Source organism: Mus caroli, chromosome 13 (assembly GCF_900094665.2).
Source record: "Mus caroli chromosome 13, CAROLI_EIJ_v1.1, whole genome shotgun sequence".
In the NCBI taxonomy this organism is placed as follows: Eukaryota; Metazoa; Chordata; class Mammalia; order Rodentia; family Muridae; genus Mus; species Mus caroli.
In genome coordinates this window covers 44,316,276-44,332,620 of record NC_034582.1, presented here as the reverse complement: position 1 = coordinate 44,332,620, position 16,345 = coordinate 44,316,276, and the positions used below count along the sequence as shown (strand labels likewise).

The following is a 16,345-nucleotide window of genomic DNA, read 5'->3' as shown; positions in this document are numbered from 1 at the left end:
AGTACTTACAACATAACCATAAGGACCTGAGTTCAAATCCCCAGAGCCTACATTTAAAAAGCTGGGCAGTGGGATTGGCGAGATGACCCAGCTCTTAACTAGAGCATGTATTGCTTTTCTAGAGGACCAAGTTTAGTTTCTAGCACACATATCAGGTGACTTGCAACCATCTTTACAGCTCCAGAGGATCTGGCTTCTGTCACTACCCTGACACATGTGGCGCGCGGGCACACACACTCACACACACACACACACACACACCACACTTTAAGTAACTTATGCACCTTTAAGCCAGATGTGGTTGCACATATGTCTATAACCCTATCACTGTAGGGATATGGGAGAATTTCTGGGCCACTGGCCTAGCTCCAGGGGCAGTGAGAGACCCTATCTAAAGGGAATAGATGGAGAACAATAGAATAAAACATCAGGCATCATGTGACTTTGGTGTGTTTACATCCATCCATCATGCATATACACCATGCATATATACCATGTACATCACACACACACACACACACACACACACACACACACACTTCGAATTGCTGGCTTGGATGATAAGAATACTTCGGGATGGTGCTTCTGGCAGGCCTAGGAAGGCACTGAACCATTGAGTGCCCAGCACTGTGGGGTGTCCCCTGTCACCCCAGCTTTTGCTTGTTGACACCTAGAAAGTTAAAGAGGCTAGGATCAGGAATGTACTTGCATGCTTCTGGTTGGGGTGGGGAAACGAGACTTACTGAGGGGGATTCCCATGGGCACTGGCTGGAAAGTCCTGTATTTGGGGAGGATGAGGCCAGATGAGGGCTCCGCAAGGCCTGTTACCCAGGTATCCCCAGGCCCTGCAGACGGAGCTTCGTCACGGGCCTGTGAGTGGAAGGGATAAGCAGTAGTACTCAGATCACTTAGGCTAAGTACAGTGTTGTATGTTGTATTTTTTTAAATATAATTTTTAAAGCCAGACATGGCTACATGCATACCTCTAACCTTAGCATACCTATAGCAGGCTACATGGGCCTCACAGCCACATTGTGTGTTCTAGATGCTTTGGTGGGACTGGAGAGCCCCACGGTCCATTTGTAGACCTGAGAATGAAGGAGACACAGTAGTGCTTGTATTGTGTCCAAGGCAGACGCCTGGGGCTGTTGAGGTCTGACTCACCCAAGAGGTCTTCTTGGAGGTGGTAGGAATCAGGGTGTGACAGGCATTGCTTTCCTGATCTATGAAATAGTGGAGCCAGATGAGGGCCTGTGTGTTCCATCCTGGTGACCAGGGCTCTGGCCTCTGAGCTCTGGGCAGTTTCCAAGCAGGCTTTGTCAATTTGCCCTTGAAAAGTGAAATGGGAAAGAGGCCAAGGCAAACTGAAGATAGGTATTCTAGAAAGAGCTACAGGTCAGTCCTGGATGGGTGGGCATGCCAGGTAGAGGGCAGGAGGGAGCCCAGACGGTTGGGTACCATGCAGATGCAACAGGTAAGTGTTTAGGAATTCCAGGCAATGTAGGGTCCACCCAGAACATGGGGAGATGGATTCTGCCTGCTTAGTGAGGAAACGGGTCAGGGCCAATTGTTAATTCCTTCTTGTTATGACAAAAGTCAAGAACATAAAGGAAGTCTAAAAAAAAATAAAGCTTTTGGGTTCCGTGGAGGAAACCATTTGTCTTCTATTACAGACTCAGGACTCATAGACTTGGGGCTATACGATGAGTATGGTGTTAAGCTGGAGAGGGTCCCTACCTACTCTACTCCTGCCACGCCTCAGCATACATTCTCCTGTTCACTAGAGGGCAGAGATCTCCTATAGTCACAAGCTAAAGTTACTTCTCCATTAGAAAGGAGAAGGTGGCCAAGGGCTTAGACCCTCTGAAGTCTTGCCTGACTTTGTTGAGAGGAGAAGTGTGTGGAACGTTCCCTAGCACTTGGTAAAATGGTTGGGCCTGCCTGGGGTGGAGGTGGGGACTGCCGCTTTTTCTCTCACACAGACTCATCTTCAGGGACCCAGGGATGCTTGGCAGATGTGCAGGCAGATATGCAGGGCAGCCACAGGCCCAGGGTGAGAAGCTCCACAGCTGACAATGGAACATAAAACTATGGGTTAATGGGTGGGACGTCAGCCTGGACAATTGCATTGTGGTGTATGCGTACAAGCATGTGTACATGTTATTTCTAAAATTCAGATTTAATTTAGTGAGATGAAAAGGAAAAATGAGTCAAGTACACACATGTACACACAAGTGCAGAGCTAGTTCCAGCCTCTGACCCATCTCCTAGAGTCAGGCTGTCTAGGATACTTCTTGCAGAGGAGGGTCCTCAGTTCTTGTAGGTCCCCAAAGAGTCCAAGCCCAGGGATACTGTCTGTTGACCCTAATAACATGTGGACAGTCAGTGAGTGGAGTCTCTGCTTTAAGAGTGCGGGTTCCTACGCATGCTAAGTTGTAGCTGCCTTGGCTCCAAGTCGTGGGAGCCTGGCTCCTGTCACAGTTCTTCTCTAGGGCCCAGGCCATGTCCCTGGAGTCTCTTTATTGGCCCCTCTAGCAGGAAAAGGTTTTGTGGTTTCTCCTTGTTATCACAGGACAAAGTGTCCCACACAGTCCCTGGCAGAGGCATTACAGGGTGGCGTTATGGGCAATAGACATAGCCCTGGGGAGGGAGCCCTTTCGTCCTGAGACTTGGGGTTGTCAGCCAAGTCAGCTGACCTGTTCACTGTGTTCCAGCTGCCACCATGGTGACCCTCCTGAGTGATCATTGTGCTCTGGGCCCATGTAATCCCCAGGATATCCTGGGGTCCCAAGGATATATCGAAGGGGTGGGAAGGACCTGAGCCACTTGTAGACTACCCCTGCCTGGGACATCTGTGTCATGCATCTTGTGGCTTAAGAAGTATAGTCACTATCCTGTGACAAGGGATGGGAAGTAACTTAAACATACTGAACATTAGTAGTAGTGGTACCAAAGAATTTCAAGAATACAAAAGGATAAAACTTCTCAGCACGAGGTCTCTTCTTGGTCTCTGTCATTTCTGATGGCTTTTCCTATAGTTCTGTCTTTTACATAAGTCCATACTTATGTTTTTATATTTTGTCAGTTTGTAGCGAGACTCAATGCATATTAAACTGAAATAATGGTCAAGAGATACCAACCTAGGGCTAGAGAGATGGTTTAGAGGTTAAAAGCATTTGCCACCTAAGCTTGAAGGTCCCTAAACTGTTCAGATCCCTAGCACAAACCTACCTGATAATGACAGCCATTAGAGTGGCAACCAGCCTCTAATCCTATTGGTTATAGGGCAGAGCAAGCAGGCTAGCCAGACTAGTGGGTGGTTTTGATTTTTGAAGCAACAGCTTGGTTACTCTCTATCTCTGGGCCCACTGGCTAGCTAGCCTAGGCTACTCCGCTCCAGGAGAGTGAGACAGCCTGACCCAAAGGAAAAGGAGAAAAAGAGTTGTGGGGGACGGTGCCAGGGGAGTAGCACTATGAGGTCACCCCCTGGCTTCCACACGCATGTTCATACGTGTTCACACACATGGCCGCTGGGGCAAGCGTCATTTCACTTCGTGCGTGTGCTCGATGCCTCATGAGCACTGTCTCTGTGGAATGTGTCAGGTGGCAGCCATTGCTCATCCCTCTCCCCTCCCAGAGTGACAGCCGCATGCCACATTCATTGTTAGTTACACCCAGAAAACCTAGTTGTTCCCCTTTCTAGGGACACTGAGGCCTTACTGAGTTTTTTCAGACAGGGGCAACTTTGGGGTAATCAACAGTTTTGTCATCTCTGGGGAGACTTGAGAATACACTGATACTGACCTGTTTTGAGGGGTACAATATCCACACACAAGGCAGGGTAATGCTCAAAGAATAGGTCCCCAGAGAATAGGTCCCCAGAAGCTCTGTTTCCAGGTAAGGTTTGGATACAGTCTGTAGAGCACACCTGCTTAAAACGCTGGGATCTGTTGACTCTACTGTTGTCTGGTGTGTATCGTGGGGCACATGCAGAGGAGGCTGGGAGCATCTATGGGACCAAGGAGCCATGATCAGTGATAACTGTGTCTGCTGCTCCTGATTGTAGGTACCCCCGAGTTCATGGCACCTGAAATGTACGAGGAACATTACGACGAGTCGGTTGATGTCTACGCCTTCGGGATGTGCATGCTGGAAATGGCTACCTCAGAGTACCCCTATTCGGAGTGCCAGAACGCCGCCCAGATCTATCGCAAGGTCACCTGTGTGAGTCCACTCAGCCACCTTGTTAGTAAGGACAACAAACAGCCTTGGTTAGTCCTTTGGGCAGCTGTGCAAGAAAAGGAGCGAGCACGGGCACCTTACCCTGGGGACCCCTGAGGCTTGCTTGGGTAAGAAGTCTAGCAAAAAAGTAATGGTGCAGCGTGGGGTGGTTAGCCCAGAGGCTGTTACCTACGTGGACCCAGGAGACCCAGGAAGAAGAAAAACTAAGGCTTGAGAGACTGTAACTGTGCTGAGGCCTCCTTTCGGGAAGTGCACCCAGGCTGGCTGTCAGGAAGCCCCATCTTCTTTATTTTAGAATCACAGTTTGTTTTCCTTTTTTGCTAAACTGTCATTCTAGCCAAGCACATCTCTGAGCGGCTGTCAGCACTGTGCAGCCTGGGAACCTCGGTCCTTGTTTAACTGTCACTGTGATTTCTGAGTTGATCCGGAGGCTTCAGCTGTGCAAACAGATTGGGCTGTCCTCCCCTCACTGTGGTGGCCCCTATGCTGGTGGAACAAACACAGCATCTGAGGTGGAACAGCTGGGCCAGGGCTCCTCTGTGCTGGTTCTCATGATGTGTCATCTTTGCTCTCATGGAGAGGCCAACAGGCCCTCAGGGTGTTCCCTGACCTTGGTTGTTGTCATCTCCATAGTCCTTCCTGTGTCCTCCTCAGCCTGGGCAGCCCAGTGGGACCCTGTGCTTGGTCTGCACATCTTATGTCCACTTGCAGGTTACCTCTACAAGTATACATGGCCTAGGTGCCCACGTGGCTCCACTCTGGGCCCACCCACCCAGCTCAGCCCTCTTGCAGGTGGTATGGAACCCCTTTTGCTGTTAGAGCTGAACTATGTCACTTAGCTGCCTTGAGCCCCTTCTGTGTGCACTATAGATAGGTGGTGCCCAGCAAGAGTCCTTGGCTGATGGCCTTGCCCAGAAGGCCACATTGGTGTAAAGTTATGCCAGGGAGGCAGGGTGTTAAAGGCCTGAGAGATCTTGGTGAGATCGGTGTGGAATGTAGAAAAGGATCAGTGGGCTTCAAGCTTGTTCTGTACACAGTAGGTGGGGGTTTGTCCTCTGGGCTGGGAACAGGAAGGGACATCTTAGGCAGAAGACTGGATTGTGCCTCTCATTCTGGCTAGTAGGCAGCATAGTGCCGACCCTTCTGAGACTCTTCACCCTTGTCTGCCCAAGTGGGGATGCAGCAGCCAGGCTCAGCAGGTGTATTTCTCTCCTTTCTTCTCTCTTATCCTTCTTCCTTCCTTCCTCCTTAAACCCCCCCCAAAAAAAAAAACAAACCAAAAAGCCTTTTTAAAAGGGCAAGGCTTTTAAAGTCTGAATCTTGCTGAAGAATGAAGCAAAGAAGGGTTGAGCCTTCAATGTGTTTTATTTTTGTAATTAGTTACTTCCTTCCCTCCTGCCAGCTCCTACTTCTGATCTGAGAGAGAATCTGTGCGATTTGAGTGGCTGGTGCTTCCCTCTCCCTCCCGAATCTCTTCCTGGCCAGTGGCCAGAAGCAGTGACCACAAACAGTGCTCTTGACTCCCCCGGGAGGGGATGGAATAGGGAAGCAGCCCAGGTGTGGGTTGAAGGCCTGGCTCTGTGGGAAGTGTGAAATCGACCTGGGCTGAGGCTCTTCACCAGGATGAGGGGCAGCTGGTATGGAAGGCCCTGCTGGGGCCTCTGCCTGCAGGCTCTGCAGCCAAGCTGAGGGACAGCTTTGTGGATGCTCACGGCTGGACCTGCTGGACCTGAAGCATCAGCGGCAGCATCAGGGTCTACAGCACAGGGGGAGGCTGTGCTGTGTGTTGGTGCCAGATGACGATCCTCATGGCAACATGATGGAGGGCCGTGGCCTGCACCCAACATGTCCTCTGTGTCCTCCCTGAGTGGGAGGAACATTGACTACTGGCCTTGTGCTGAAGGGAAGAGCTTAGAGAACCAAGGTTTCCTCCCTATGCAGGCATGTGTGGAGCCCAGAAGTTGTCAAGATGTCTTCCTCAGTCCTTAAGTCTCCACATTACTTTGGAGAAAGGCTCTCTGACTGAACCTAGAGTTGTAGAACTCACCATTTTGTCTAGATTGTTTGGCCATTGTGTCCTGGGATCTGCCTGCCTCTGCCTTTCCCAATGCTGGGTTATAAGCATATGTCTTCAAACCTGGCAATTAGGTGAGCACTGGGCATCATGCTTACAAGCCCACACACTTACAGCGATCTTTTGACTGCCTACGTCACCATCTCGGGCTTTAAGTGTGCCTTATTTTCCTTCAGTGCTCACCATCCTGTCCTTCTGGTGGTCTACTTAATATGTGTGTTATGTGCCAACCTGCACCTCCTTAATGTCACAAATCCTGAAGAGAAGGGAACAGAGCTGTGTGTGTCTGTTTGTCTCTGCTCCGTGCCCAGCAGCTTGGGTTGTCCTGTCTTTTCATCTGCATGTGTGACCTGTGAAGTTTCCTTTTCTGGTTGGTTGGTTCTTTGTAATTTCAGCTCATCACCAGAAGTGATTTTTTTTTATGACTACTGCACAGCTGCAATGAGTTTTACCCTTGCCCTTTTCCCCAGGCCCCTAGCTCCCAGTGTGCTCTCATTTCTGTTGTCTGGCTTTCCTGCCTGGTGAGGAGTCCTGTCTTCTTGCTTCCTAGCATTTCTACTAGTTTGTTTGAGCGCCACACACTGTACCATTGCAGCAAACCTGCTCCGTGTAAGCGTCGTGGTGCCTCAGCCTACAGCTCCTTCATTCTTTGCCCAGATCCGTGGTGCTGACTACGAACTCATCTTGGTTTTAAGCAAAGGCTTGAGGAGACTGTAGACTTATGGAATCTATACCGTTCTTTCCTTCCCAGAATTCTGCCTCATAGCTCCCTCAGCTCAGTGAGACCCAGGCTCCAATGGGTCCTAGGCCTCAGGCTGGGAAGAGCCCTGGGTAGTAAGCTGGACCTCGGGCTACACCAGGGTGTTCGTGGTGCCTCAGCACTGGGTGGTGCCAGGTAACTTTGCTCTGTTTTCCTCAGGGCATCAAGCCGGCCAGCTTCGAGAAGGTGCACGATCCTGAGATCAAGGAGATCATCGGGGAGTGCATCTGTAAGAACAAAGAGGAGAGGTGAGTTGCAAGCCGGGCGCCGGGCGCCAGTGTTCGCCAGTGTTCGCCAGTGTTCTCCAGCTGATGCTGATCCAGCTGGCGTTTAGGGCTGGGTTCTCCATGCAGCCTTCCCAGGCCAGGCTATGTGACACCAGGCTTGTGAGTTGCTGTAAGCAGTGTAGATTCCCACATCCCTCCCTGCCTCTGGAGACAGGCTCCTAATTCAGTCTGAAGTGCTGCGGATACAGGGCTTTGCTCTGTGCCTCCTTGGAAAGTAGGCTGTACACTGTAGGAGTGGACTTGTTCTGGCCATGTCCCACCCACAGATTCCACCTCTGGACCCCTCGATAGCTCTAGAAAGCAAATTCCTCTTCAAAACAGGACTGGCCTTCCTAGTTGGACAATCAGGAAGCTAGGGGTACCTTTTAGCTTTCTTACCCATAAAACAAACTGGAGTGTACCCACCCGTCCACACAGCATTCTCAGGAGTAGACAGGGATGGGGAGCTGGTCTTCATTGCCATCAGCATGATGTCCAGAGGAAGCCAGACTGATGACAAAGGATGCTGTGTGACTGATTGTATTTGCATTAGAGAACAGACTAGACACGGTGGCTAGGGACCTTTGTTCCTGTGTTTGGGTGCATGGAAGTGGTCATATAGCAACACCTAGCTGCCAGATGACCTGGCCCCTGGGTGGAGCCTCCTACTGCTGCGTTCTGGCTTCAAATCCATAGGTCTAGCAAGTCCTTATTTTTCTTTCTTTCTGTCTGCTTGCCTCCATTCCTCCATACCCCTTCTTCCTGAGAGGGGTTCCCCACTAACCTCACTGCTGCAGTGAGATCCAGGAACCCTGGGTTCTATTTCCTCCCTTCCACCCTGAGCCAGGAGTCTCTTATGAGGATTGAAGACTCACCTGTACTTCAGCAGAGTCTGTTTCTCCTTGCCTAGCAGGTGGCCTGGTACAGAGTATAATTTCTTTTTGTAATTGGGATAGAAAGCTGTCTTAAAGCGCAGTGCAATAAGAGCATATCAGGCTATAATTTCTCAGTGTCTCCTGGGAATTGGGGAATGCTAGTGTGCACATCTGTGTCCTACCCATGGGGACAGAGCCTGCCAATGGGAAATGAAGTGAGAGAACTTACTAGTATAACCTGCACAGCATGCTGGGTAGTGACCTGATCTTGTGCATGTAGATGGCTATAGAGCCCCCTTGCCCCTTGAGCCCTGCCTGGGAGCCACTCTCCCTCCAGGTATGAGATTAAGGACCTGCTGAGCCATGCCTTCTTCGCGGAAGACACGGGTGTCCGGGTGGAACTTGCAGAGGAGGACCACGGCAGGAAGTCTACCATAGCCCTGCGGCTTTGGGTGGAAGACCCCAAGAAGCTGAAGGGCAAGCCCAAAGACAATGGAGCCATAGAGTTTACCTTTGACTTGGAGAAGGAGACTCCCGACGAGGTGGCCCAGGAAATGGTAATGTGCACACAAAGGGCCCCAGACTACCCATGGGCCTGTTTGTGTTTAAAAAAAAAAATCACAAATCAATTACTTTTCCAGAAGGGCACTTGCCCCTAGGGGAATGGTGGGGGCATGGGAAGGTCAGGGGCAGTCCTGGGGGAGGATTGTGGTCTCTCTTGTGTGGTTGAGTGTGTGCCATGACATGAGGGCTAAGGATGGAGATCCTGCACAGGACCTGAGAGACAAGCATGGGGCATAGTTAGAGAAGGAATCCAATGGGAAAGCAGAGAGAGGGAAGGGCTTTGCTTGCCTTAACCAAACTCTTGCCAGTTTGCCGCAAGGCTGTGGCTTTGAACATGAGCTATGCCTCTCCTTCTTTGGAGATGCTCTTGTGTTGATTTGGGTCTTGGTACTGTACCATCTTTGAAGGGCTATAAAAGTACACATGTGTGCCCCACTTCCTGTCTGTGGTGAGCAGAGTGACTCTTTTCTGCTTGGGATGTCAGGAGGAGACACTGAGTCTGTTGGGGTAAAAGGGTAGGAGAAGGAGCCGAACAGTCCTTTCAGGGCAAGGAGTGCCTCAGGCCCAGACCTTGCAGCACCACTGTGATATCCTAACACTCATAAGGGAATAGCCAGGGCATGGGATTTTCTAGAGTCTGGATGCCAGACTGGATCATTCTACTCAGTCTTCTAGGCCAACACCATCAAAAATGGTAGACATGACCCATAAATGCCTACTAAAATTTAATTACAATGTAAAACTTAGTCTCATTGGCACATTTCAAGCGTTTAGTGCCATCCGAGGTAAGTGACTCTTGAACAACATGGGCATTTTCATTATAAACTTGTTCTACTCACATGCTACTCAGGGTCATTGTGGGTTTTTTGTTTTTTTTTTGTTTTTTGTTTTTTTTTTTTTTTTGGTTTTTCGAGACAGGGTTTCTCTGTGTAGCCCTGGCTGTCCTGGCACTCACTTTGTAGACCAGGCTGGCCTCGAACTCAGAAATCCACCTGCTTCTGCCTCCTGAGTGCTGGGATTAAAGGCATGCACCACCACGCCCGGCTGGCAACTCTTATAAAGGAAAACGTTTAATTGGGGCTGGCTTACAGTTCAGAGGTTCAGTCCATTATCGTTGTGGGAAACATGGCAGCATCCAAGCAGCCGTGGTGCTAGAGAAGGAGCTGAGAGTTCTACATCTTGTTCCGAAGGCAACAAAAGGAGTTTGTGTGCCACATTGGGCTTAGCTTGAGCATAGTAGACCTCAAAGCCCACCCTCATGGTGACACACTTCCTCCAACAAGGCCACACCTCCTAATAGTGCCACTTTCTATGGGCCAAGCATTTAAGCACATGAGTCTCTGGGGTCCATACCTATTCAAAACACTACACTTGTCTTCATAAATGAGGCAAGGGCTGCACTACAGATGTGATTCAGCCTGCTCTGCACTGGGCCACGTAGGACGTGAGGGATTGGGAGCTGAGCCTTGGGATCAGTGGTTACAGGATAGCTAATATGTGGTGAGGGAATGTTGGGGCTCAGTGTGAGTGATTGCATCCTGAGTGCTGCTTTTAGGGTGAAGCTCAGCGTCCCTGACAGGGCGATTCTGGGTGTCTGGCTTCACCTAGACCTCAGCTTCCTAGTTTGTTTTCAGTTCCCTGAAAGACTCGGTGTCCTAAACCCAAGCATACCATTCACACCATTGCTGGATGCTGCTTAACTGCTTCTTAAGCAGTTGACACCCAAGGCTTTACCCTACCTCTGCTGGTCACAGGGTAGAGAAGGACAGTGCTCCCAGCAGGGTAGGGCCATTGTAGGTGAGTCACCTCAGCTGGTCCCTGCCATTTGGCTGAACTCCCAGGCTATGTCCCTGTGTCAGTGCTAGGGAAGTCCTGGGCCCAGCACCCTCCCCTGAATGTCTCCTCTTCCCTCCCACCTTCTCCCCTTACCTCTCTTCTGCCTTGAACTGTGTTTTCCTTCCATTACAGGGCATGTCGTCCATAAAATGGGCATTCATGTAGAAAGGACATGATTTGTGTCAATGTGAAGAATAATAAAAAATACCAGATGGTGGTGATATACACACACACCTTTAATCCAAGCACTTAGGAGGTAGAGGTGGGAGAATCAGAGTTCAAGGCCAGCTTGGTCTACGGGAACAGGTTCCACAACAGCTGGGGCTACACAGAGAAATCCTGTCTCAAAAATAATAATAATAATAATACCACCACCACCAATGTGTATCCTCACTCTGCCTAGCCTGGTCACCAGACATAACAAATTGAAAACCCTATATTCTCCCTGTGAAGGCTCTGTTTTGTGAACAGCCACACACAGGTTCATCTCATAACTCTACCATTCTCTGATGGGGCCTCAGGATAGGTTCTGGGTCCCAGGAGGCCTGTCAAGGTTCCAGCTTTGCCCTTCTACATCCTGTATATTAGAGACTTCAGGGTCATTACTGTCCAGGCCATCAGCCCTTCCCTGAGCCTAGGCTATAGGAGGAGTCACTGTCTGGCAAGACCCTAGACTCCTGAGGCTACACAAGTGGTGAAGTGTCACAGGTACTCTAGAATCCAGATGAGAACTTCTGGACCCACCTAAAGGGTGATAAGGATGAAGATGGATTGTAGGGTGCAGATGCAGGTCAACATGGCAGAATGAGGTTGAGCAGGGCAGGCTCTGTATGGTACTGGGCATAGGCAGTGAGGCCCCTCCTGGGGATGACTGAAGTGTTAGAGAAAGTGGGAATAACCATGGTGTGCGTGTGTGTGTGTGTGTGAGGTGGTTGGGTAGGCCTTGCCCAGTAGAGTCATGGAGCCTTAGAACAAGCATTCTGCAAATGGTAGAAATAGCCAACTGTCTTTAATGTGGTCTGAGATCACACTAATGGGACTTTAGGGATGGCCATGACCATGTGCTTTGTGCTTGGGCCACCTTTGTAGACCTCTCCCAGGGATCAGCGTTAGTTACTACATCTGCCTGGGCTCACTCATTCTAGGTCACAACTGACTTGGGCCATTCTGGCCTATCTAGCCTCAGCTGCCTCACGAAAGTTTCCAAGGTTGGCTTGGAAGTCCCTGGAAAGAGCCTGCTCACGATTGTAAGGACAGAAAAAAGACCCTCATCTGGTCTTCTCTTAGGGTGAGGAATGCCCTGCTGCTGGGAAGTCTCCCCACCAAGATGGTGGCTGAGACACAGGCAGGCCCCCATCTGCCTGCCAGTGGGCCGATCCCACAGAAGATTGTGTCCTCTGGCCTCTCTCATCTGACACTTTCCTTGGCCACACGCCCAGCTTGTGCTCTGCCAGAGTCCACGAGGCCTTCACCTGGGAGATTTCCGTGGGGGATCTTTCTGACAAGCTGAGTTGTCTCTCAAAATAAACTGCTTTGAAGTGATCTGGACAATCCCCCTGGAAAGTTGGAGCGTGTTACCGAGAACGACTCCCACCCCCACCGCATACTGTTGGAGAGTGAGCTGCTGCCTAGCACCCTTCACCCAGAGTACATCCCTGTCTGTCATTTCCCATGAAGCAGGGGGTTTCTCTTGCACTCAGAATCAAAAATACCATCAGCATGCTACCGCCATTCCTCAGGACCCTTGGATTCTTGGTGTCCGAGCATTAGGGGCTCCATGGCTCTTCAGTCCTCTGTCTTCTGTGACCTGACTCTTGGGAAGAGCTCAGACTCCCCTTTGGGGTAGGCAGTGCATCCTTAGGAATCTCACAGAAGGGGCTGCTTTGTCACCGTAGCCTGCCTGGGGCGATATGTTTCTGTCCATCCCATTGTGTAGAATACTTGCTCTGAGACAACACAGCACAGTTATATTGAGATATCCAAAGCCTCACAGGAGATTACCCTGACCATCACACTCAGAGTGCTCCTGCCTGTGCAGGCTTCAAGTTGGGGGAAAGGCCTCTCATGAGGTACAATCAAGTGTCAGCCAGGGCTGGTGGCCCATGTAACAGAGGACCTAAGTTCCCTGCTGATGGGTCTCTGTGGAGAATAGCTCATGATGTGGTCTCACCCAGTGCAGTAATGCCGGGGAGAAATGGGGTGTGTGTCAGCGGGGGTTTGGGGTGGGGGATAAGGAGACTCAGATGCACAGAGACAGTTGAGGAAAGGAGATAGGAAGGGCGAGACTCTTCACACCTCCCAACCTGATTCCAGTGGGATACCCTGTCCCTCTTGTCCTCAGGTGTGGCCTGCATCCCTGGGTTGCCGCTTATTCTGGTGTTCCGATGCTCAGATGTCCTGGATTTGCCCTAGTACTGGCTCACATGTCATTTTGCACATCCCTGTCTTTCCCTGAGCTTGTCCAGGCAGTTCTGGCTTATCTTCCTTGTTCTCCTGCCCAGCCCTGAGACATCGAGCCAGTGGCAGTTCTGGTTTCCTGTGGCCTCTCAGGATTGTGGACGTCGTTTCAGGACCCTTAGGTTAGGCACAGCTCATGGAGACAAGTTATCTGCACATTCACATACAAGTGCCATCTGTGTGCCTCTGGGTTCACGACTATTTTACTGATAGTGGTACCATGGGTCCATTCCACACTCAAGGCCAGCCTGGTCTACCTAGTGAGTTCCATGCCAGCTAGGGACACACAGTGAAATCTGGCCTTACAAAAACAAACAAACAAAACAAAAAAAGCCTCATTTTCTTTCTTTAAAAAAAAAGAATGTTTAGACTATGTGTATGGGGGCGGGGGGCTGGAGTGGGTAGTGATGATAATATCCACAGCTGTGCAGTGCCCACAGAGTCCAGAAGAGGGTGTCAGATCCCCTGGAGTTGGAATTACTGTGGCTGGGGACAGAACTCTGGTCTTCTTATCCACTGAGCTGCTTCTCCAGCATCCCCACTCATTCTCCCTAGAACTGCAGTCTTCATGAAGGGAAGGGGCTTAATCCCAGCTTTTCATGAGTCCCAGTCAGCTCCTGCAATCCAACCACTGTATGGGTCTCTGTGTCAGGAAGTGGCTTTGCCACAGACATTCCCAGCTCGCCCTGTTTCCCTGGAGATCCTGACGTGCTCTGCTGATAAAAGGAGTTTAGGATTTTTGTCAGGCCCACGTGTTCCTCGTACCGCTTTCCAATGACCAAATGGACCTCCTCCTCCCTGGATGGTCGGGGTTTACAAAATCATTGAATACTTGTTGCATGTGAGCCACCATCCCACATACTGGAGCCTATAAACTTCAGAGAGTGTTGAAGATCCTGAGGTGTCTAAGGAGCCCCGAGGACTATGGTAGAGGTGGTCCTGAGCACTAGGGTGTGTATGATTGTGTAAGTGATGCATGCTGGATGGCTGATCCCCAACACACTTGACCACGGGTCTGCCTTCGCAGATCGATTCGGGATTTTTCCACGAGAGTGATGTGAAGATCGTGGCCAAGTCCATCCGTGACCGGGTGGCACTGATTCAGTGGCGGCGTGAGAGGATCTGGCCTGCACTGCAGTCTCAGGAGCCAAAGGACTCGGGCAGCCCTGACAAGGCCAGGGGTCTGCCAGCACCCCTGCAGGTCCAGGTGACCTACCATGCACAGAGTGGGCAGCCTGGACAGCCAGAACCTGAGGAGCCTGAGGCCGACCAGCATCTCCTGCCCCCTACCTTGCCAGCTAGCGTTACCTCCTTAGCCTGTGAGTATATGGAGTGTGGGGTCACCACAGTCAGCTATGTCCTTTCTCCCATCCCTACCAGCATAACCAGTTTTAGGGCAAAGCAAAACAAAGTCCTCAACTTTTATTATGACACTCTGTGAGAATGGCAGGTACCCAGTGAGCTCCTGCCTGTCCTCAGGTGGCTGGGTTGTTGCTTCCAGCTGTAAGTGGTCCCCTGGAGCTTTGGTGAGGCTTTGGTCTCCTGTTCCAGGCTCACTTCCTGCTAGCCACCTTGTGCCAGGGCACATGGTGATCTCTTAAGAGAGCATGTCCTGGGGTTATAAGGCTAACAGATGGCCCCCAGGTGCTAGGACACGTGGGTCCCGATTTCTTGGCCAGTCCAGGCTTGTTCCTACTGCCTGCCCTGCAGGGTGTGGGTGATTGTTTCAGGAAAAGGATTGGGCTTTCCCTACATCCCCCAGTGACTTTGTGAGCAGAGGACCGAGGATTGCTGAGTCTGACTTCCCAGGTCAGACGGCCTTGACCTAGTAGGGTCTGAAGGAGCCACTTCCACCTGTGAATCTGTGGACTGGCAGTTGGTTCTTTATTCTCTCTTAGAGGAACAGTCCTGGCCTCATGGAGGGATAGATACAAAGGCCAAGGGAAGTACCATGACCAATCTTTGGGTGAGGGGGATGACTGTGCAGTGGACCACATGGTGGCTGGTTGGCTTGGAGTGTTTATCACTGGGATCGTTCATCTCTGCTCTTGCTCTCAGTAGAAACCCCTGAGAGCATTTGTCCACTTTCAAGGGGTTGTTTCTCCAGAGGTGGATTGGTTACAGGCTTCCTCAGAGACCATCCTGAGAGGACCCAGTAAGTCTCAGGACAGGCAGCCAGTGTCCTTTTTGCCTCCCGTGTCTGAAACCTCAGCAGTGAGCTGAGGCAGGAGATAGCTTTGCCCACTCTGTGAACCAGCCTGGAACAGATCAGCAGAGCCCAGTGACCTGCACAGACCAATATTTGAGGCTATCCATGTGGAAAGACTGAGGCCCTGTGTATTTAATATGCAGCCCCCTTTGTTGGCGACTCAAATAGCGTCCAAGAAGACATCTTACATGCAAATGAGCGGTCCTCACTTTGAAGTCCTTTGCCCACTGTTTATTTCACCCCACGCTGAGCTCCGCACACTGTGCTTCAGAGAGATCCAGCTTGAGACCTAGAAACAATGTCCCGATTGTGGTCAGATGCTGAAGGTCACAGTGACCCAATATGAAAAAAATCCCATGGAGTTGGAGAGTAGGCGACAACTTCACGCCAAGCGTAGGAATTCTCTCCCCTTCCTATGTGGCTCGGGACACCGAGGGGCGAGGCACCGAGGCCATGGCTTTTGAAAGGCACAACTCCAGCCCTCTGTGTGACTTTTCAAAGGGATTCTGTTCACTTTCTGCATTTTATTTAAAGTAGATGGCATAGTCATATTTTTCAGAATTTTAAACCCCTAAGGGTGTCCAGGAAAGTCACTTGTCCTCGCAGAGGCAACAGCTACCACCAAGTCTTTTAACCATCCTTCCAGAGATGGTCTACATGTCACACACACACACACTCACAAAGGCAGACACATAGCATTATATGTACAGATGCACACCCAGTGTAATCCATGGATGCAAAGACATACACATATATCATATATCACACTTACCTCTGTACTCACATGGACATAATGTATACACACACTCGCACATGTGTGTACCTCCACACATGGGACTATACATGTGGACATGTATGCATGAATATACTCACCGGCTGGCAGTGGTGCCTGCTTTTAATCCCAGCACTTGGGAGGCAGAGGCAGTCAGATCTCTGAGTTCGAGGACAGCCTGGTCTACAAAGTGAGTTCCAAGACAGCCAGGGCTACACAGAGAAACCCTATCTGTAAAAACCAAATACATGTATGTATATGTGTATGTGTGTGTATGCATACATGCATGT

General features: G+C 50.5%; 1 protein-coding gene across 7 annotated transcripts in view; it reads left to right on the top strand.

Annotated features, from left to right (window-relative positions):
* The window catches only part of Wnk2 (WNK lysine deficient protein kinase 2), a 107,713-nt gene that overhangs the window by 45,868 nt on the left and 45,500 nt on the right, over positions 1-16,345 (top strand). For all 7 annotated transcript variants that reach the window (XM_021180038.1, XM_021180037.1, XM_021180036.1 and 4 more), the window contains 4 exons: positions 4,067-4,224; positions 7,236-7,324; positions 8,555-8,774; positions 14,102-14,393. In XM_021180038.1, coding sequence (XP_021035697.1) covers positions 4,067-4,224; positions 7,236-7,324; positions 8,555-8,774; positions 14,102-14,393 — 759 coding nt within the window. The remainder of the gene's footprint in view (positions 1-4,066; positions 4,225-7,235; positions 7,325-8,554; positions 8,775-14,101; positions 14,394-16,345) is intronic.